The sequence below is a fragment of the Mirounga leonina genome, unplaced genomic scaffold (assembly GCF_011800145.1).
Source record: "Mirounga leonina isolate KUSES-001 unplaced genomic scaffold, KU_Mleo_1.0 Mir_175, whole genome shotgun sequence".
In the NCBI taxonomy this organism is placed as follows: Eukaryota; Metazoa; Chordata; class Mammalia; order Carnivora; family Phocidae; genus Mirounga; species Mirounga leonina.
Genome location: NW_023270453.1, coordinates 21,724,188 through 21,739,551, shown reverse-complemented (window position 1 = coordinate 21,739,551; position 15,364 = coordinate 21,724,188). Strand labels below are relative to the sequence as shown.

The 15,364-nt window shown below is 63.8% G+C and overlaps 4 protein-coding genes across 12 annotated transcripts; 2 read left to right on the top strand and 2 right to left on the bottom strand.

Moving 5' to 3' along the window:
• Window positions 1-908: 908 nt before the first annotated feature.
• Window positions 909-6,134, top strand: WDR24 (WD repeat domain 24). Of its 2 annotated transcripts, none has more exons than XM_035021829.1 (9): window positions 909-1,307; window positions 1,545-2,027; window positions 3,049-3,226; window positions 3,378-4,050; window positions 4,547-4,665; window positions 4,744-4,865; window positions 4,961-5,065; window positions 5,137-5,474; window positions 5,604-6,134. In XM_035021829.1, exons 2-9 carry the CDS (start codon window positions 1,547-1,549, stop codon window positions 5,955-5,957), a joined length of 2,370 nt encoding a protein of 789 aa, XP_034877720.1. In that variant the 5' UTR covers window positions 909-1,307; window positions 1,545-1,546; the 3' UTR covers window positions 5,958-6,134. The 2 variants fall into 2 exon arrangements, with proteins under 2 accessions (XP_034877720.1, XP_034877719.1); XM_035021828.1 differs by having other exon boundaries at window positions 5,134-5,474.
• Window positions 6,135-6,232: 98 nt separating this feature from the next.
• JMJD8 (jumonji domain containing 8) lies at window positions 6,233-8,961 on the top strand. 6 transcript variants are annotated; one of them, XM_035021840.1, is made up of 10 exons: window positions 6,233-6,372; window positions 6,456-6,596; window positions 6,736-6,784; window positions 6,862-6,958; window positions 7,048-7,116; window positions 7,202-7,321; window positions 7,408-7,457; window positions 7,550-7,684; window positions 7,763-7,862; window positions 8,380-8,961. In XM_035021840.1, the coding sequence occupies exons 1-9, from the start codon at window positions 6,257-6,259 to the stop codon at window positions 7,844-7,846; spliced, it is 861 nt and encodes a 286-aa protein (XP_034877731.1). In that variant the 5' UTR covers window positions 6,233-6,256; the 3' UTR covers window positions 7,847-7,862; window positions 8,380-8,961. The 6 variants fall into 6 exon arrangements, with proteins under 6 accessions (XP_034877731.1, XP_034877729.1, XP_034877733.1 ...); XM_035021838.1 differs by having other exon boundaries at window positions 6,235-6,372; window positions 7,408-7,475; XM_035021842.1 differs by having other exon boundaries at window positions 6,237-6,372; window positions 6,456-6,554; window positions 7,408-7,475.
• On the bottom strand, window positions 7,893-10,326 carry STUB1 (STIP1 homology and U-box containing protein 1). Its single transcript, XM_035021837.1, has 7 exons — window positions 10,044-10,326; window positions 9,274-9,472; window positions 9,022-9,187; window positions 8,720-8,807; window positions 8,543-8,599; window positions 8,346-8,462; window positions 7,893-8,266 (listed from the first exon to the last, which is right to left on the bottom strand). The coding sequence occupies exons 1-7, from the start codon at window positions 10,200-10,202 to the stop codon at window positions 8,141-8,143; spliced, it is 912 nt and encodes a 303-aa protein (XP_034877728.1). The 5' UTR covers window positions 10,203-10,326; the 3' UTR covers window positions 7,893-8,140.
• Window positions 10,327-11,662: 1,336 nt separating this feature from the next.
• On the bottom strand, window positions 11,663-14,426 carry RHBDL1 (rhomboid like 1). Of its 3 annotated transcripts, none has more exons than XM_035021833.1 (8): window positions 14,291-14,426; window positions 13,669-13,830; window positions 13,205-13,429; window positions 12,980-13,128; window positions 12,752-12,864; window positions 12,577-12,677; window positions 12,436-12,496; window positions 11,663-12,359 (listed from the first exon to the last, which is right to left on the bottom strand). In XM_035021833.1, the coding sequence occupies exons 1-8, from the start codon at window positions 14,327-14,329 to the stop codon at window positions 12,088-12,090; spliced, it is 1,122 nt and encodes a 373-aa protein (XP_034877724.1). In that variant the 5' UTR covers window positions 14,330-14,426; the 3' UTR covers window positions 11,663-12,087. The 3 variants fall into 3 exon arrangements, with proteins under 3 accessions (XP_034877724.1, XP_034877726.1, XP_034877725.1); XM_035021834.1 differs by having other exon boundaries at window positions 12,049-12,359; window positions 13,669-13,827; XM_035021835.1 differs by lacking the exon at window positions 12,577-12,677 and having other exon boundaries at window positions 11,764-12,359; window positions 12,717-12,864.
• Between the last annotated feature and the right edge of the window lie 938 nt (window positions 14,427-15,364).

The following is a 15,364-nucleotide window of genomic DNA, read 5'->3' as shown; positions in this document are numbered from 1 at the left end:
TCTTGTGCACCTCTCCACTCATCAGACTTACTGGTTCTTTCAACACGTACAGGCCATGCCACGTACCAGACTGGAAACACAGCAGTGACCAACCCAGAAGGTCCTTTACCCTTCATTGCCTATGGGGGAAGTGAATGATGCTAAAGTCATTACATATAATGTTAACCTCAAAATATTCAGCTTCTTGGGGCGCCTGGGTGGCTCAGTCGGTGATGCGGCTGCCTTCTGCTCAGGTCCTGATCTCAGGATTCTGGGATCCAGCCCCACATCGGGTTCCCTGCTCACCCAGGAGTCAGCTGGCCCCTCCCCAGTCATGCCCGCGCTCTCTTTCACTCAAATAAATAAAATCGGGGGGGGGGGGGAAGATCGGGCGCCTGGGTGGCTCAGTCGGTTAAGCGTCTGCCTTCGGCTCAGGTCATGATCCCAGGGTCCTGGGATCGAGTCCCGCATTGGGCTCCCTGCTCTGTGGGGAGCCTGCTTCTCCCTCTCCTCCCCACTTGTGCTCTCTATCTCACTATCTCTGTCTCTCTCAAATAAATAAAATCTAAAAAAAAAAGATCTAGCCCACTCTGCCAGAAAAGAAAAATGAGCTTCCAGGGCGCCGGGACAGGCGCACCGCAGGCTGCGGGGTTCCCATCAGGGGAACCAGGGTAGACGACTGGAGGGATTCGGACTCGTCAGGGGTGGCTGGACTTGCTGGGGGAGAGATGGGCACGAGTATGAAAACACTGTGGCAAAAAGGCCAACCGCAGAGGCGGGACCGGGGGAGCCCCGCGCAGCGCCTCTACCTCCGCCTCCCCCAGCTCAGCTCCCTGATCCGGAACACTTGCGGTGCGAGTGCCCGCTTCTGGTGAGAGGCTGGCAAGAAGGGACCACTTCCGGCGAGCAGGGCGGCGGGGAACGGGAAAGAGAAGGGCTGCTTCCGGCGCGGCGGTTCCGGCCAGGCCCGGCCCGGCAATTTTAGGAAATGGTTCTGGTGCCCGCGGAGGGAGAGGCTTCTCGGAGCCCTCGGGCCGCGTTCCCGCCGCCTCCGCTCCCTGGCGCGCGCCGCTCTCAGTGCTCCGCGCCGTCGGCCTCTCGTCCGGCGCGCCCGGCCAGTGCCCTCAAGCTCCCTAAACAGCTCGGCCCTTGACGTCCGTGTGTGTCCCCCGCGCCCCTCTGCCCCTCCCTGGAGGCCCCGGGACGCCCTGTGTAGACTGGGGGGACTCCCTCGCTTCCTTGCAGGGACTGACTGGCCGAAAGCCCAGTCAGTGACCACCCAGATCTGTTCGGGGGATGGAGCGGTGGCCCGGGCTGGGACTGACCAGGTAGGGTCTCCCCGGAAGGCAGACGGGACGGCCGAGCTCCAGGGCATTGATGTCTCCTTTTCACTGAGTAGCAGCGAACTGTTCTGGACGGGCCCGCCCAGACTGACCCGCCCAGGACGAAGCAATTTTGGGGGCCCCAACCAGGGTGAAGGGTCTGAACTGATTGGCCCCTCCAGGCTGACCAGGCCAGCCCACTTCACCGACCTCGTGTCCCCATCCCCCCCCCCTCCCGTGCAGCCATGGAGAAGATGTCCCGAGTGACCACGGCCCTGGGTGGCAGCACGCTGACGGGCCGCACTATGCACTGCCACCTGGATGCACCAGCCAATGCCATCAGCGTGTGCCGTGATGCAGCCCAGGTGGTCGTGGCAGGCCGCAGCATCTTCAAGATCTATGCCATTGAGGACGAGCAGTTTGTGGAGAAGCTGAACCTCCGTGTGGGCCGCAAGCCCTCACTCAACCTGAGCTGCGCGGACGTAGTCTGGCACCAGATGGACGAGAACCTGCTGGCCACGGCGGCCACCAATGGCGTGGTGGTCACGTGGAACCTGGGCCGGCCATCCCGCAACAAGCAGGACCAGCTGTTCACAGAGCACAAGCGCACAGTGAACAAAGTCTGCTTCCATCCCACTGAGGCCCACGTGCTGCTCAGCGGTTCCCAGGACGGCTTCATGAAATGCTTTGACCTCCGCAGGAAGGACTCTGTCAGCACCTTCTCGGGTGAGACCCTGGAGGCGGGTCGGGCAGGTGGAGAAGTGCATCGTGTGCATCAGAGGTCTTCAGATATGCCCCCAGAGAGTACTAAAAGAGTGGGTGAGGGTCAGCATGGGAGGGGCAGGATACGGGACCAGGGAGAGGGCAGAGCCTGAGCAGACTACAGCCAACCTGAGCTGCTGAGCAGAGGGTTTGTTTTGCTGCCCAGAGCTCCAGGCCACTTCACAGCAGGAAGCCCACCGAGATCTCCAGGGTCCTCAGCTCAGGGATGGAGAGGAGGTGGGGTATGCTGCCTGGCACCCTTTCCCAGCAGGCCCAGCTCCTTGGCAGCTGGCCTTGAGCCAGCTATCCCTTGTGCACCTTGAAGAGACCAAACAAAGCACAGGGCAGAAGCCTCAGTCGCCTCAGAGAATTGAGGGCCTCTTTAGAATTGAGGGCCTCTTTAGAGGGCCCTTAACTACCTGTGCTGTGGAAAAGCTAGAGTCCTTGAAGGCTCTTCGGTGGTGGTCCATGGGGGTGGACGTAGACCTTTAAGGTCTCCAGTCCCATGGGGCTGACCCAGCTGCTCCAGCTCAAGGTGAAGGGATGGGGCAGAAGTTAGGGCACCCTCATCCAGGCCTCCTTGGGCCTCCCTCAGGGGCGTGCATACAGATAGCACAGTGAGGCTCCTGTTTGCTCACTGCTCTGACAGCCAGTCCTGAAGCCAGGCCACTGCTCTGTGCAAGAACTGCTGTCAGAAGCACAATCCAGGAGAGGATGGAGGTCCAGGTTTTGGGTTCAAAAACTACACGGTGCCTGGTATCCTGCTTCGCGGCCTAATCTACCCTGTCTTCTCCGTGAAGCCTCTCCTCACCACCCACCACCCCAGGGCAAGCTTAGCAGTGTCTACCCCACCTTCTAGGCCTCCCCACCTTGGCTGCGGGCAGGCATATGACTGCAGTCCACAGTCTGTCCAAGGCCTCCACCATTGGCCACTCTCTCTCCTGGAGCCCTTCACCTTCTCCCTCCATTGACATCCTGCCCACAGGCCAGTCGGAGAGTGTGCGGGACGTCCAGTTCAGCATCCGGGACTACTTCACCTTCGCATCCACCTTTGAGAATGGCAACGTGCAGCTCTGGGACATCCGGAGGCCTGACCGCTGTGAGAGAATGTTCACCGCCCATAACGGGCCTGTCTTCTGCTGCGATTGGCACCCTGAGGACAGGTGTGGGGTAGGGTGGCGTGGCGTGGGGGCACGGGCGGCAGGGTGGGATGGGTGGGCTCCTGGAGGGGCTGCCTCCAGGCCTGTGAGGCAGAGAGTGGGGAGCCATCCCATCCCCGGAGAGGACCCTGAGGGCTTCGTGCATCTATTGTAGGGGCTGGCTGGCCACGGGTGGACGTGACAAGATGGTGAAGGTCTGGGACATGACCACGCACCGTGCCAAGGAGGTGCACTGCGTGCAAACCATCGCCTCAGTAGCCCGCGTCAAGTGGCGGCCTGAGTGCCGCCACCACCTGGCCACCTGCTCCATGATGGTAGACCATAACATCTACGTGTGGGATGTGCGCCGGCCTTTTGTCCCGGCTGCCATGTTCGAGGAGCACCGCGACGTCACAACAGGCATTGCCTGGCGCCACCCACACGACCCCTCCTTCCTGCTCTCGGGCTCTAAGGACAGCACACTGTGCCAGCACCTGTTCCGTGATGCCAGCCAGCCTGTTGAGCGGGCCAACCCCGAGGGCCTCTGCTATGGCCTCTTTGGGGACCTGGCCTTCGCCGCTAAGGAGAGCCTAGTGGCCACCGAGTCTGGGCGCAAGCCCTATGCCGGTGATCGGCGCCACCCCATCTTCTTCAAGCGCAAGCTGGACCCTGCTGAACCTTTTGTGGGCCTCGCGTCCAGTGCCCTCAGCGTCTTTGAGATAGAGCCTGGCAGTGGCAGCATGAGCTGGTTCGTGGACACCGCCGAGCGTTATGCCCTGGCTGGTCGGCCTCTGGCTGAGCTCTGTGACCACAATGCAAAAGTGGCTCGGGAGCTTGGCCGCAACCAGGTAGGTGAGGTGGCCCAGGGACCATGACCTTGGGGGCTCCCCCAACTGCTCTACCCAGACCCTGCCCTGGGTTCAGTGCTCAGCTCTGGCGGCTGCCACCACCAGCCACCACCCTGGTACCTGAGGGTACCCAGTGCCATCATTGGGGTGCAGGCTTGAAGCCCCTTCTTGTGGCTCATTTTTGCTTTTGGATTTCCCAAGGTGTCTGCCCCCACAGAGGCCCACATAGCTTCTCATTGTCTTTCTGGGACCACAGGCTCATTTCCATGTTGGCTGCCTCCAATTTCTGCTCCTTCCTATTCCCTCGTAGGGCAGAGACTAAGATATTTGTCTTTGGCATAGACTTCAGTTTCCCCAGCTGCGGTGGACCAGGACATTGGGTGCCTGGGGCAGCTGAACATTGAGAGTTTGTGGTTCCATCCAGGAGTGGGGGGGGGCGGGTGCATGGCATGCCAGGAACCCAGGCCCCTTTTGAGTGCCTGGCGCCTGTCCCTAGGTAGCACAGACCTGGACCATGCTGCGGATCATCTACTGTAGCCCTGGCCTGGCATCTGCCACCAGCCTCAACCACAGTGTGGGCAAGGGCAGCTCTTGTGGCTTGCCACTCATGAACAGGTAGACATCTGGGGGTGGCTCTCCTCAGAGGGTGGGGCTGTTGGAACCTATCTACCCATTGGCCTTCCCTACCCCCAGTTTCAACCTGAAGGATATGGCCCCAGGGTTGGGCAGTGAGACCAGACTGGACCGTAGCAAGGGTGATACACGGAGCGACACGGTGCTGCTTGACTCCTCAGCCACACTCATCACCAATGAGGGTAGGCTGGGGGGCGCACAGGGCATTGATGGGAGCGGGGCTAGGGCATCCCAAAATCAGTTCCTCTGGAATGCCCCCCATCCCTGTTATGGGCAGATAACGAAGAGACAGAAGGCAGCGACGTGCCTGCAGACTACCTGCTGGGCGACGTGGAGGGCGAGGAGGATGAGCTGTACCTGTTGGACCCGGAGCATGCACACCGTGAGTCGGGGCTGGGGGTGGGGCTGGCCGGTGGGGCCAGGGGCTCAGACTCCATCCCTGCCTTGCAGCAGAGGACCCGGAGTACGTGCTGCCCCAGGAAGCCTTCCCACTACGCCACGAGATCGTGGACACTCCGCCTGGCCCCGAGCACCTGCAGGACAAGGCCGACTCGCCCCACGTGAGCGGCAGCGAGGCTGACGCGGCTTCCCTGGCGCCTGTAGACTCCTCCTTCTCGCTTCTCTCCGTCTCACATGCTCTCCACGACACCCGGCTGCCCCCTGACTTCTTCAGTGCCCTGGTGTGTGACATGCTGCGCTTCTACGCCGAGCAGGGTGACGTGCAGATGGCTGTGTCCGTGCTCATCGTGCTGGGCGAGCGCGTGCGCAAGGACATTGATGAACAGACGCAGGTAGGTGACTGGGACGGGGGAAGGCCTCCCTGCCCGCCCCCAGGACTGCCCCCCGCCCCCAGCGCGCTCCGGGGGGAGCCCCCCAGTGTGCCCATCTCCAGACCTCTGCCTCCCTCCCCTCCCCGCCAGGAGCACTGGTACACGTCCTACATCGACCTGTTGCAGCGCTTCTGCCTCTGGAACGTGTCCAACCAGGTCGTGAAGCTCAGCACCAGCCGCGCCATCAGCTGCCTCAACCAGGCGTCCACCACTCTGCACGTCAACTGCAGCCACTGCAAGCGGCCGATGAGCAGCCGCGGCTGGGTCTGTGACCGGTGCCACCGCTGCGCCAGCATGTGCGCCGTGTGCCACCACGTGGTCAAGGGTCTGTTCGTGTGGTGCCAGGGTTGCAGCCACGGCGGCCACCTGCAGCACATCATGAAGTGGCTGGAGGGCAGCTCCCACTGCCCCGCGGGCTGCGGCCACCTGTGCGAGTACTCCTGACCCGCCCGCTCTGGGCTTGGGGCGGGAGGGGCTGGGCGTGGCAAGCCAATAAAGGAAGCAGGAGCCGCAGTCTGAGGCTGCCTGTCCCCCGCCGCTCGCGCCGCCGATGGCCCACGTCCTGCGCCGGGCGACTCCCGTGGGTGGGTGGCAGCGTCGCCATGGGAACTGGCAGCGGCCGCTAGCCCCTCTCCCGCGGCCTTCGCACCGCCTTCCGAACAAACTCTCCCTTCCGGGGCGGGCCAAAGGAACTGCTTCCGGGGTGGGGCCGGCGTCGTTGCCGCGACGATGGAACTCCCGGCATGCCTCGCGGCGGCGGGCTCATGGCACCAGGGGCGCGGCTGCTCTTCCTGCTGGCCGTGTGGACGCTGGCTGCTCTGGCCCGGCGCGGCGCCGGGAAGGCGGGCGATGGAGGGTGGTGAGCGGCGCCGGCGGCCGGGGCGGGCCGGGGCGGGCCGCGCCGCGCCGTGGGGGCGGGCCGCTGACCCGCTGTGCCCGCAGGCAGCGGCCCGGACCCGGGGCGCCGGCGGCCCTGGCGGAGGAGCAGCGCTGCGCCGTGGAACGTCGGGCGGACCTCAGCTACTCCGAGTTCGTGCAGCAGTACGTGCGTCCCCTCGCACTGGCCACCCCTCCCACACCCCAGTGCGTGTCCCCCGGAGCGCTGCTGTCCCCACTCCCTTGTTTGCCGACCCGTCCGCTCGGGCCCCCCTAGTCCGCCCCCCTCCCTTCAGCTAACGCGGATGGGCGAGGCTGAGACCTGGCCGTGACTCTGCCCTTGCAGCTACGCCTTCTCCAGACCCGTCATTCTGCAGGGGCTCACAGACAACTCGGTGAGTGCTGGCGCCCCTCCTGGCCACTTGTCACCCGTGCTGGGCCCGGCCCTTGAGTCTCTTCCCCACCCCCTCAGAGGTTCCGGGCTTTGTGCTCCCGAGAAAGGCTACTGGCCTCCTTTGGGGACAGCGTGGTTCGGCTGAGCACTGCCAATACCTACTCCTACCGGAAAGGTGAGCTACCCCACCCTGCAGCAGCCCAGCCTGCTCGCCAGCATCTTGCAAGTAGCTTCAGCCAGTCCTGATCAGCCCCTTTCCCGCAGTGGACCTGCCCTTTCAGGAGTATGTGGAGCACTTGCTGTATCCCCAGGACCCTACCTCCCTGGGCAACGGTGAGTCCAATTTGGTTGGCTATGGGCTGGGATGGGGGCACCCAGGTGCCAAGATCTCTGTGCGTCCCATGTTCTTTGTTGGCAGACACCTTGTATTTCTTTGGGGACAACAATTTCAGCGAATGGGCATCGCTCTTTCAGCACTACTCCCCACCACCATTTAGTCTGCTGGGTACCACTACTGCTTACAGTTTTGGAATCGCAGGTGGGTACCTTGTAAAGGGGATTTGGAAGGGAAGAGAACACTGTAAGTTGGGTTGCCTCAGCAACTGCTCATAAATGACCCCACAGGAGCTGGTTCTGGGGTGCCCTTCCACTGGCATGGGCCCGGGTTCTCAGAGGTGATCTACGGCCGCAAGGTCAGCACAAGATGGGGGCTGGGGCTCGGGGCTTACTGACTGCAACAGAGTGACCTTATTGCTCCCATCCTCAGCGCTGGTTCCTATACCCCCCTGAGAAGACACCCGAGTTCCATCCCAATAAAACCACGCTGGCCTGGCTTCAAGACATGTACCCAACCCTGGCACCATCTGCAAGGCCCTTGGAGTGCACTGTCCAGGCTGGTGAGGTCAGTAGGTGGCAGGAAGGGGCCAGGCTGGACCAGACGCCACCAACTAATCCCTGTGCCCCACCCCCCACCTCCCAGCAGGTGCTGTATTTCCCTGACCGGTGGTGGCATGCCACGCTCAACCTGGACACCAGTGTTTTCATCTCTACCTTCCTCAGCTAGCCAGAGTGGGCGGCTGGTGAGCCCAGCACACACCAGTGCACACCCCTAGAGTGCTCACAGATTTTATTACAGGACAGTGGTGGCAGCAGCCCACCCTCACCTGCTGTTTCTGGCCCAGATGGGGGTGGAGGTGGGGCTCACGGTCCAGCAGCAAAACTGATGAGGGGAGGGGTTGGGGACACCAGGGCAGGGATCTAGGGACACCAACTATGTACAGGAACTGGAGCTACTGCCCCAAGGCCGTCCTGGGTCAGGGCACTAGGCAAGGCGGGCAGCCCTGGCCCTTGCCCAGCCTCAGTAGTCCTCCACCCAGCCGTTCTCGGAGATGAAAGCATCAATGACCTCTTTCATGGCCAGGTTGGGGATGAGCTGTTCCTGGGTCAGGGGGCTCCGGGTGACAGGGTCAAAGTGGCCCACGCGCTGCAGTGTGCAGTGACAACAGGATCAGAAAGTGCTCAGTAGTTATGGGTCCTACTCCCAACACTTTGTGGGCCCTCACCTGCAGATGCTCCTCAATGTCCTTTCGGTCATAGGTGATGCCGCTGGGCGTGATGCATGGTTCCCGCATGAGCTCAAAGCTGATCTTGCCACATAGATAGTCCGGGATGTCTCGCTTCTGCAGCACATGGGGTGAGGTCAGGCACCAGGATGGGGACGCTGGTCCAACTCCTGCTACCCAGAGGACAGACAGCTTACCTTTCTCTTCTCATCCACCTGGGAGAAAAGCTCATCCATGTCTGCTAAATACTTGTCCTGCGAAGAACCAAGCAGCTACGCGTGGGCCAGATGCCCCATCCCCCTCCCCCGGGCACACGCTCCCATCACAGGCACGCAAACATGTACACATCCACACGTGGGCTGGGGCACCCTCACGTGCTTGGCCTCGATGCAGGCCTGCTGGGCCCGGATGTGGCCATCGTCCTCATCACCGTCGTGGTTCCGCTGACATTCTTCTAGTTCCCTGGGGGTTGACCAGGAGCTAGTCAGAAATGGTCTGGCCAGAAGAGATCACACTCCACCCCAACCTTGGGCTCGTTCAGGTCTCGCCTTCCCTCCATCTCCTGCTTGCCAGTATTGGCCTTCAATAAACACTTGTGTTCTTGACTCAAAGTTAACCCCAGAGTGCTGACTTGGGGCTGGGTGGGGCCCTGGAGCCTGCCACTACCACAGCCCACCTCTCCCGCTCGGCCACAATAAGCCGAGTGAGGTAGGAGTGCAGCTCGTTCTCCTGGTGGATGCGCCGCTCCTCGATGCTGTTCCAGCGCTTCTTCTTAGCAATGCGCAGAGCACTAGGGATGTCATCCCCAAAGTTGAGCCGTTGCTCCTTGGCCAGGTTGTAGGCTGGGGGAATAGGGGCTTCAGGTCACCTGGCCAGTCCATCCACCCGGTCCCAGGCGCCCCTGTAACCTGACAACCTGTAGGCCCACCTCGCTGCAGATTAGCAATGGCCTCATCATAGCTCTCCATCTCTAGCTGGCACTGCCCCAGGAAGAAGTGTGCCTTCACAGACTGCCCGTCCAGTTCCAAAGCCCGCCGGCAGTCTGCCAGAGCCTGCTCATGCTGCTGCATCTTCAGGTAGCACAATGCCCGGTTGGTGTAGTACACTGCCACCAGGGGATTCCGGGTCTGGGGACCAAGGCCAGGCCAGCCAGCATGAGGGAGTGAGCTCTGTGCTCCTTCTCCGTCCTAGGCCCTGTCCTAGGTCCAGTTTAGAGCCCACGGCTAGAATCAAGACACCAGAAACTTCTCAGCTTCAAAGCCCCTGCGTACTGAGGACTGGTGGAGGATGAACTCCCGCTCCTGAGGCCTGCATGAACCCACCCTCTTGACTCCCAACAGGTCTTGTAAATCTAAGTTTCTCAGACCTGTGGAGATCCCCAGCTTTGGGCCTGGAGTTCTCAAGGAACAAGGATCCCTGGTCCTCGGTCTGGGGGCCTCAAACACCTTGAAGCTCCCACCCGCCACACTTCTCCAGCAACCAGCAGTGGCTCGAGAGCCGCAGCCCTGACCCGACTGAAACAAGATCATCACTGAGCTCTCAGAGCCCAAACGCCCCCGCGTACGAACCAAGAGCCTCCGAAGGTCCGGTGGGAATGGCCGGGCAGGGGCTCCGGGGAGGACGCGGGGCCGAAGCCCGGGCCCCGCCCCCTCCCCTGGCCCGGACGCCGGTCCCTTCCCCCGGCGCGGGCGCACTCACGATGGCGCGGCCGTAGCAGGCCGCCGCCTCCGGGTACTTGCGGCCCACGAAGAGCCGGTTGCCCTGCTCCTTGAGCTCCTGCGCGCTTGGGCTCTTTTCGGGGCTTCCGCCGCCGGCGCCCAGCCGCGCGCCGCCTTCCTTCTCCTCCTTGCCCTTCATGGCGCCGCGCGGCACAGCCTGGGCTTTGCTCCCAGGCTCCGCGTCTGGCCCGCCCTGCGCCCGCAGCCCGAGCCCGCAGCCCGAGCCCCCGATCCGCTCGGGCCCGGTCCAGCAATCCGCCACCGGAACTTCCGGCCGCGCGAGGCGGGGCCAGTGGGGCGGGCGGACGCGCGGTAGGCGGGGACGCGCATGCGTCCGACGAGCCGCGGGGGGGGGGGAAGGGGGCGGAGCCGGTTGGGAGCATGCGCTCGAGGCAAAGCGACCCGGGACGTCAAGTCCAGAGCAGCGCCAGGACGGTGGCCCTGCAGCTCTCGGCTCCGCCCCACCGAGGCCCCGCCCCGCGCGCGAACATGGCGGCTGCACGCGGGCTGTGGGGCTGTGAGGCCTGGAGCCGCCGGGCCGCCGTCCTGGCCGCAACGGGGAGGTGCTGTGGGCGCGCGCGGACCGCTAGGGGCGGGTGGAAGGCCTGGACCGATGACAGGGCGGGGGGGGGGCGGTCAGTAGGGCGGACGACCCTCGTTGCCCGAGTCTCCGTCACCGCCCTTCCCCAGGCACCGAGAGGAGTGCCCGCGGCCACCGAGGGCCGAGCGGAGAAGCACGTGACATGAAACGAGCTGGAGCGGCCGTGGGCGTGGAAGCTGGTGGTGAGGGCTTCCCACGTGCGGGGCCGGGCCTGGCGGCGTGGGCGGAGCTTCCTTCTGGTGCGGGTCCGCTTGGTGAGGTCCACCACCCGTGACCCCCGAACTCACCCCGGACCGGATTAGCCGGGAGAGCTGGGCGCCCCGCGAGATCGCGGGCCGGACCTAGCCGGTTAGTGTCCTTGCCTGTGAAATGGGCCCATGGCCATGTCCATGACGCTGGGGGGTCCCTGGGAAGGGCAGCCCTACGCCGAGCTTGTCCAGACCCTGGTAGGGCACGAGTCCTGGCTGCAGGGATTCCGGAGGCGGCAGCCTTCGTGTCCCACCGCGCAGTGGTCGCAGTACACCCTCAGCAGAGGTGAGGGCCCCGTTGGCAGGCAGGGGTGCAGTATGCAGAGCTGTACGGGAGGATCGAGTGGCCAGTGTCCCCGGGCCCCAGCCTCCCTCTGCCCCTCCCTAGGCAGTCCCTCAGGGCTGTGGACCCCTCACCATGTGGAGATAGCAGTATGGACATGTGGGGCAGAAGCTGTGCCCTGATCTGCTGCCCGGCCTTGGTCCCAGCCCGGCCATTCCTGAGGACACCACTGCCAGCCAAGAAATGCAGAACGCAGGCTGCCTGAACTTGGCTGTGGCCCAGGGCCTGCTCACCTGCCCACAACCTCAGGCCACAGGTTTCTCTGGAGGGCGGGCTGTCCAAGCAGGAGGCTGGCTGCTGTGGGATCTCAGTAAATGCTTGCTGAACTCACACCTGACTGTGAGGACCCCAACTTCTCCCCACATTCATCTTTCTCACACACACAGACACACACATCTCATACCAGTGCAGAGGAGAAAGGGGAAGCTCAGGCTGTCCACATGTCCGCAGTCTGTTCAGTGAGTGGGAGGGAGGCCAGGCCAGCCCCCAGAGCCCCGGTACAGCCACCTGCTGCAGTGTAAAATATTTATTCATTCTCCAAAAAGGCTCAGACCGCAAATCACGGGGGAGAGGCCGGGGCAGGGTCTCCTCTGGGGCCACACCTGGGGACCTCCCCTGCCTAGCCAGGCAGTCCTACCTCCCCAGCCCTGGGAAGGGGCAGCCAGGGCTGATGTAAGGCTTGGCCTGGACTCAGTGAGTTGCAGGGGCCACCTGCCCCCACGGAGGAGAAGCAGTCTTGAGATGTACATTCAGAGAGGGCGGACATGCAGACTCGCCTGGTGGCTGGCCCACATACACCTGTGCCCTGGCCTGTGTGGCCCTGGGAAGCCCATCAGGGTGGTGGAGGGATGTGGGCGCCCAGCAGGTCGTAGGCGAAGATGTTCCAGAAGATGGCAAAGAGCAGGAAAGTGCCATAGGCGAGCAGCACCACCCACCAGCCACACTGGTCCCGCAGGCGTTCCTCATAGCTGCGCAGGATGGTCAGACCCATGCTGACCCCTACCACTGCACCTGCCAGGTGTGCCATGAAGCTGGGCTGGGGGCCTGAGGCAGGCAGTGGTGGGGAAAAGCGGAGCCACACGGCCCGGCCCACCTCGGAACTCACTGCAGAGAAAGGTGGCAGGTGGGAGGCACCCTGGCCTTAGGCTGAGGCCCCCCAGCCCCCTGACCCCCTACTTACTGCACACCAAGGCCAGCACCATCCTCAGCAGCTTGTAGGGACACCTCATCCCAGCCCAGTTCTGATGGGGCATGAGACAGAGGCTGTGAGGCAGGCCTTGTGGGCCCCTCCCCACACCCACCCCGCAGTCTGCCCTATTACCATGACGACGTTGGCCAGGTGTGCCGAGCACAGGGCGTAGACCCCACCAGAGCCCCCCACCACAGGGGCCCGCATGTCGGTAATGGAGACAGTCAGGGAGCCTGTGTGAGCAAAGGGAGAACCATGAGGGTGAGGCTCACCAGTATGATGGCCAGGGGCCACGTGCCTGCCTCACCTGCCAGCACACCAGCCAGGTAGAGCAGGCTGATGCGGAGCAGACCATGCACCATCTCCAAGGGCACCCCAATCATCAGCTGCAGGAGCGCGTTGAACCCTAGTTGCTCCAGGCTGGCCATGTGGGTGTAAACAGATGTAAGGTCAGCTGTCAGGCCACCCGCCCGACTCGAGGGACTGAGTGTTCCTGACTCTGCCAGAGGGATGCTGGCAGTGGGCCCCCACTCACCCAACATGCATGAACATATAGGTGAGGAAGCGCCAGGCTCGAGCACGGTGGCCAGGGTGGTACACGAGGGGACTCTTCATGTACTCAGGGTGGTAGGTCTGCAGCACCCACTTGTTGAGACGAGCCCCGTAGCACAGGAACACGATGATCTGGGAGGGAGAGGTGTTAGGGCCAGGCAGGGCCAGGCCCGTGGGCGGCTTCTGAGTGGCAGACAAGTGGGCACACCTGGGCAAGGGTGACTGAGGCCATAAACACGGGGGGTGGGCAGCTGCGGTGTCTGTAGAAGTACCAGTGGCGGTCCACCTCTCGGGGCAGGATCTCGTAGGCAACGTAGCGCACAAACCGCTTGTAGACACCCAGGCCTGGCTCATCCAGTAGCCCGTCCCGGGGCAGTGCCCTCTGTCCGTTGGCGATGGCCCGCTTAAAGCTGCTTGAGCGTTTACTGCTGATCTGGAGGGGGGCGGCCCTAAGCATGGGCCACCATACTCCCCACCCCCACCCCCCGAGCCACCCTGTCCCCTTGGCCCACCCAGCTCCTGGTAGAGTCTGAGTCCCTGCCCCAAGTCCACACTCCTTCCTGGTGGGAAGGGCAGGGAGTGGGGGCTGCCTGCCCACCCCACTCCAGCCAGGCACTGTGCCTGCCAAAGCCTAGGCCCCTACCCCTACTGTCCGCCCATTATGGCACTGACCAGGTCCACCAGCTCCTGGTAGCAGACCTGGCCCCGCTCGTTGCTCTGGGCCAAGGCCACCAGCATGTCCAGCTTGGCCGGGTCCAGGGGCAGCTCATGGCTGTGCACCAGGCCGGTGAAGGTGTCCGCACCGATGAAACCTGTGTGCTCAGGGTCCAGCTGCTGGGGTGGGGGGGGCCATCGGCCAAGGCTTGAGAGTGGGGATCAGGCTTCCAAGCCACAGAGCTGGGCCAGGCCAGCTGGGACAGGCAGGCTCCAAACACCCAGGGGCCAGACCTCTGCACCCACATGGTCCCAGGAGCTGCCAGGGCACCAGTGCCTGGGTCCCAGGCCTCCAGCTCTTAGGGGCCTCCCCACCTCGTTTCTGCCTTGCTCATCCTCCTAGAAAGGTAGGGCCAAGGTCTGAGGACAATCTCCCTCCCTCCTATACCTCCCCAGGGACCCTGATCTGGCCCGCCCTCTCCCGGAGTGTCCGGCAGGGGGCCAGGGTCATGGAAGAGGGGGCTTGAGAGTAGGCGCCGAGCAGCGGGACTGGACCGCGGCTCTCTGGGAGCTCCGTCGCCTCGGCCCAGCCCTGCGGCGGGGGCTGTGCGGGCGCCCCCCACCCACCCACGCCACGCACCTGCTCCTGGATAAGCTGCAGCAGCGAGCTCCTGTCCATAGAGCCAGGCGGGGCCGGGGGCCGGGGTTGGCGGCCGCGGCCGGAAGGGGCTGCTTTGCGGACGACTCCGCTCCGCCCCGGCCCGCCCGCTCCTCCCGCTCCGTTCGGCGCCGCGTCACGGAGCCGGAGCCGCCCGCCAGTGCGCGCGCGCTGCCGCCGCCGGCCCCGCCACGCGCGGCCGGGACACGCGCGCGCTCCGCATGCGGACGCGCCCCAGGAAGGAACGGCCCCGACCATAGCTTGGGTCTCGCCGCCCGGCTCACCGCCTTCCCGTTCCAGGCTGGGGCCGCTCGTCAAGCGGGGACAGCGGCTGGGAAACTGAGTCACGGCATACCCCCCCAGCTCCCTCCCTCGCGCGCCCCTCTGCTTGGGGCTTGAGCGCTGAATCCACCTCCTCACTGCCTGTGATCCTGACTCAGGCCAGGGTTCCCTGAAGGTGCCAGCTTGCCTGCCAGACATGCTTGTTTGCTGGCAGCAAGGCACCAGGATCCCATCATGTGGGCACCAAGGCCGACAGGGCAACTAGCAGGGGTCCGTGGGGGAGGCTTGGTGCAGCCGTCCCCACTCAGCACGCAGACACCAATCCACAGCACCCACCTGGGACTGGAGACCCCGGACCGCTCCTGCAGGCTCAATGCTGGACAGTGGGACCTCCAGTTCCGGGAGTTCATGGGGAGCCTAGGCAGACCCGTGGACGATGGTGCAGAGACCCCAACGCACAGGGCTGCAGCTGGGATAGGAAAGGGTCCCTGCTTCCTGGGGAGGGCAAGCAGACCCCTCCAGGGATGGAGATGACAGACCATGGTGATGTGTTGTAACAGCAAACCCCTCAAGGGCCACTCAAAATCCTGATGCCACAGTCAACACTGGGGCAGCGGGGCCTCAGGCAGAACCACTGGCTAAAAGAGCATCCAGCGCCACCCTAAAGCGGGTGAGCAGCACACCCACGGGACCGGGGCCAGCAGGGCTGGGAGGCTGGTGCAAGGACAACTTCAGGGTCAACCCCAGAACTTCTGTGTCAGGCTGGAGCATCCC